The sequence below is a fragment of the Seriola lalandi genome, unplaced genomic scaffold, assembly GCF_002814215.2.
Source record: "Seriola lalandi dorsalis isolate HSWRI2012SDOR001 ecotype SW California unplaced genomic scaffold, Sedor1 jcf7180002054825, whole genome shotgun sequence".
NCBI lineage: Eukaryota > Metazoa > Chordata > Actinopteri > Carangiformes > Carangidae > Seriola > Seriola lalandi.
In genome coordinates, this window is record NW_019525378.1 from 930,899 (window position 1) to 935,734 (window position 4,836).

Sequence of the window (4,836 nt, forward strand, 5' to 3'; positions counted from 1 at the left end):
AGAGGGGAGGGAGGGAGAGGGAGGGGAGGAACAAGAAGAGGAAATGGGGGATGGGGGGCGGATAAGGCGTGTGGAGGGGAGTAGGAGAGGATAGACATGAACATGAGCAAAAGGTTGCGGGGGGGGGGGGGCAGAGGACAAAGAGAAAGGGAGAACACAAAAATTTGTCAAAATCCTTGCCAGTAAAATCCATTTCCCAACAATCAACTCTCGTGTCAGTGCAACTTTCCAGGAATGCACTTCCACACAACAGCGTTTTGGAGACAGGTGTAATTTTTGCCCTGATGTTTCATACTCCAGGAATCAGGCCCAGTCTTCTCTAGCGTATGACCTAATGGCCTTTTCTGCACAGCACTGAGGGGTGAGATTACAGTACTCACACAGTGTGGGCAGCTCCACTTGCCCTCAGGTGCCTTCTCCATGTCAGGGTCCAGACAGACCATGTGATAAGCTCTGGGGCAGGTGTCACACAAAATGATCTCTCCTCCCTGTTGGCACACTTCACAGTAGTCCTGGTGGTCTGTCTCATAGCCGTCGCCGTCTTCTGTTTCCACTAAGAGAGGACGTTCACAGAAAAGTAGCAGGAAAAATGAGGTACAGGGAACTAGACACAAGATCAGTAATAGCCTTCATCTTGGCTATGACTTTGATCCGATTTGACAAGGCAAACCCTCTAGAGAAGACTTTTTATTTCAGTAATATTTCCAATCTAACCTTTCTTCTTTTTCTTTGCGCTCTTGGGCTTCTTCTTAGGACGGCTGCTGCGATTGGAGCCATCCGACACTGAGAAACTCCCATCGTCAAAGTCACTGTCGCCATCTGGTTCATCTTCATCGCTCTGAGTGACAGAGAGAGAGAGAGAGAGAGAGAGAGAGAGAAGGTCGAGAATCAGAGAAATAGGTGCTTACATTACAATACACACTCAATATTCTGATTCTGGTGATTAAATAAGCTCAGGACAAGGGACATGAGAATTCAGTGACAGGAACAGTCTCTTACAGAGGAGCGCTTCCTCTTGCTGTTGAGCCCCCCTAGTTTGATCTTGAGTGGAGCCACTTTTTTGGGTTTGGGTTTCGGTGGGGGCTTAAGCGAAGATTTCGACTTCTTGCGAGCATTGGGACCTGAGAAGTTTCAGACAATAATTTAACTAGTGACTCTTTCACATAATAAAGGCAAAGATTAAACAAGGAATCTGTTCCAAGTCCATAAATAACAAACCATCTTTTATTTCAAGCATAATTATAATAAAACTTGTAATAACCATATTCTTCATTTGTCCTACTGTACCTTTGCCCTCTTTGGTCTTTGCCTTGCGGAGAGGAGGTGCTGGGGGTGCAGCAGGTGTCGGCGCAGCAGCAGGAGTCGAAGCAGGTGTGGGTAAAGGGGCAGCACTGGTCTCTGCCCCTCCATCTGTCCCTGCCACCACCATGTTCTCCACAGCTGCAGCCACGTTGGCAGCTGCCAGAGCTGCATTGGCAGTGGCGCAACCCTACATGGGGACAGAGCACAGAATCAGAAACTCTGCTCTCTACTGTCAAACACACAAGAGAACAGCAACGTATGAAAGACAAATCTCATTCATTATAAGTCAGACCTGCAGACTTGTTCAGAATTTCAATACCTTCAGTGGGTTGTTTGTGCTGAATTCTCTCCACTTTGCCATCATCAAAGTCATCATCTTGGACACAGCAATTTTGGGGTTCTTAGCTGCAATTAAAGGCCTAAGAGCATAACATTTACAAGAAAGGTAGTTATTATTCATTTTCATACATGCGTAGCTCCTTAATAACAAGGTAGAGGCCAACAATAATATTGTTAATACAAAAGGGGTTTTCTTACCTAACAAACTGGCTGAAGGCCTTGTAGTTGGTGAGGGAGCTGTAGTCTTCCTGAGTAAAGATGTGGTCAATGTCTTTCATGCCCCAGGCCTCCAGCAGCTGGGAGGAGCTTTTAGGCTGAGGCAGGAGGAGAGAGGTTGAAAAGAACAACCAGGGGAGGTTAGTTTCATATGTTAGCCCTGAAGGAAATAGCTTTCCACTCTGCAGCGGAGTCTGAAGGAACCTTTACTACCTGGCAATCATCGTCATCATCCTCGTCATCTTCGGGTTCAGGTTCTTTGCGTTTGCTCTTTGAATTGGATGAGCCTCCTTTCTCTGCTGCTGCACCTCCTTTCTTCTTGTCTTTGGCAGAGCTGAGGCGTTTCTTCTTTTTCTTCCCAGGGGCATAATCACTTCCTTCACTCTCTGACCGCACACCTCCCTCGTCTGCATCTCTCTCTGCTGCTTCTACTCCAATCAGGTGCTCTGGGGAGCTGACTGGCAACTCCTGCAAGACAACGAATGACTCTGCTAATTACCGGAAGACAATGCTGCTTTTTATGTATCACATTTATGTATCACATAAACTATAAATTACACATAAAAATGACATCCTTTTTATTTTATTCCTTGTAAAGATCATGGCACTATGCTGGGCTGAGGTCAGCATGGACAGTCGCACAGCTCTGCCCTGTCATCCACAAAGCAGCATTTGTCAGTGCATGATTCACCAATACTCTCAGGCAGAGTTGATACAATCAGTCACTAAATCTATTAGTCTACTGTCAGAAAAGTACTTTACAACATGATTAAATAATCTTTGTAATCATATTTCAAGAAAGATTACTATAGATTTCATTACTCAAGGTTCTCAAATGTGAGGATTTACTGCCTGTTTTTACATGAATGACGACTGAATGTTGTTGGCTTTTTCACTGTCGGTCAGTCAAAACACCCAATTTGAATGTGTCACCACATTCTGGGACATTTTAGTGGTCATAACTTACAATCTACTGACATTTCAAAGACAAAATGATTAACCAGTTAATTGAGAAAATAATCTGCAGATGATGAGATAATAATAATAACTGTTAGTTGAAGCCCCTAATTTCAGGTAATGTTTTTATCTCTTGTATTTTACCATAACCCTTTATATCTATTACATTCTACAAGCACATCTCTTTTACAGCAGGGTGTTATGTGCAGGTCCAGTAGGTGTATGGGACCCTTGCTTGAGCTAATATATAAATAAAAAGGGCTTCTTTTATTTTTTTTGTGCTCAAGATTAGGCAGGAAATAAATCAATATCTTTAACATTTCACTTGCCTAGCTGTTGTTGTCACCCAGTATGGGGGTTTGACAGTTGCAGAAATCTATAAAAAGTCAAATCTGTCACAGCCGTGAAAGACAGGTTCACTTGATTTTTCTAACAGCTGAACTTTACAGTGCATTTTTACAATGAAAATCATTGAAATCACCTTAGGAAGGGATTTCTTCATGGCCATGAATGATTACAGTGACCAATAACAATTTCAGTGTAAATATTAAAATATCAATATTCTTTTAAGATAAACTTTTTTTTTTTTTTTATTTAAATGAAACTACCCTTTAACATTTTTTGAAGTGCTAAACATGAAAAGTTAGCCAGTTCTTGGATAGGACAGCAAACTAACCTCTCTGATGGGTCTCTGTCTCTTACTACTCCTGCTCTCTCGGTTGCTCTTCTTGGCTTTCTTCTTCTTCTTGGACTTGGGTACCTCTTCAACGTCAGACACAGCATCCTCCGGCTCGTCTTCATCTGCCGGTGACATGCTTTCATTAGTACAAGAAGACACAGTGTACACACGGACAGTAGCAGTGCTGCAGGCCAGAGGCAGAAAACAAGAGGACCGCGCACTGGCACGGCTTGGCAGATAGTCGTGCACGCCCACACACACATACACGCACGCAGACACACACACAGCGTGAATGCCACAACAGCACAGGTTGAAACTTGTCTTTGAAACTTTGACACTTCACGCACGCACTCGTGAAAACACACTGGAGGATTGTGGAATAAGACGGGTTAAAAAATGACTACAAACACTTGCTCGCCAAGTTAGCTAACTAATCTATCATGGCGAGTGACGGACGGCCCGAGCCGACTACTCCTGGCTAGCTTTAGCTAACGTTAGCTTCTGGGTGAAGGCGAGCTCAAGTCACAGGGAGATGGACCTTCCTTCTGAGGAGGAAAAAAAGCGAGCTTACCGTGAAGAAGTGAGTGCTCCTCCGCGGCTACAAAGTCTTCCCTCTCATCCTCGCTGCCCGACATTTTTTCCAACGTTTTAATTTAATTTCTTGCTGGTCGAATTAATCCCTCCTAAACCTTGCTCCTCGGTCGGCGAGGGAGGAGGGAAAATGACGTGGGACTGTTGGAGAATGGACCGGGGGTGTCCAGGAAGGGAGGGGGTGGTGGGTGCTGAAAAAAAATAAATAATAATAAATGGCACTGGTTGGTAGCTAATCGTTACTCGTTTCCTATTATTGACATAGCATCTAATTGTCCACCTGCGCACTCAAACAAGTTGGATAACTAGATTATATGTGCATTGACATTATCTGTTGTTGATTTGCAGGTATTTTTCTATACAAGAGTGAATGAAGCAAAGTGTGGCATCCAGCATTATTTCCAAGTGTGAGCGGCAAATTCGCACTGTCGAGTTAAAACAATACATCCAAGAAAAGTTTAAGGATTGAAACCCTACCTTCACACATTAGAAACTTACTGTAGTGTATGTGTGTGTGTGTAGTCCCGGGTCGAGGTGAGCCCTCTCTCTCTCTCGGTGCAAGAATTAACACAAGTCAGGCTGTTTGTGCGGCAGTTGTTGTCATTTAGTGTTCATTCATTAAGCCCAGCTGAACCAATGATCAGCGAAATTTAAAAAAAAATGAGCCGTCAATGACCCAAAACACGTTGCTCCGTCCCCCTTTTCTCTCTCCCCCAACCTCACAGGCAGAGCTTAGCTAACATCCTCACAAA

The 4,836-nt window shown here is 43.9% G+C and overlaps 1 protein-coding gene across 1 annotated transcript in view; it reads right to left on the reverse strand.

Moving 5' to 3' along the window:
* chd4b (chromodomain helicase DNA binding protein 4b) overlaps positions 1–4,836 on the reverse strand; it is a 19,891-nt gene extending 15,055 nt beyond the window's left edge. Inside the window, exons 1-10 of the mRNA XM_087179312.1 lie at positions 4,583–4,836; positions 4,065–4,275; positions 3,491–3,615; positions 2,071–2,325; positions 1,840–1,955; positions 1,622–1,721; positions 1,288–1,489; positions 1,000–1,121; positions 715–838; positions 381–553 (exon numbers count right to left, since the gene is read on the reverse strand). Coding sequence (XP_087035438.1) covers positions 381–553; positions 715–838; positions 1,000–1,121; positions 1,288–1,489; positions 1,622–1,721; positions 1,840–1,955; positions 2,071–2,325; positions 3,491–3,615; positions 4,065–4,128 — 1,281 coding nt within the window. The 5' untranslated portion in view covers positions 4,129–4,275; positions 4,583–4,836. The remainder of the gene's footprint in view (positions 1–380; positions 554–714; positions 839–999; positions 1,122–1,287; positions 1,490–1,621; positions 1,722–1,839; positions 1,956–2,070; positions 2,326–3,490; positions 3,616–4,064; positions 4,276–4,582) is intronic.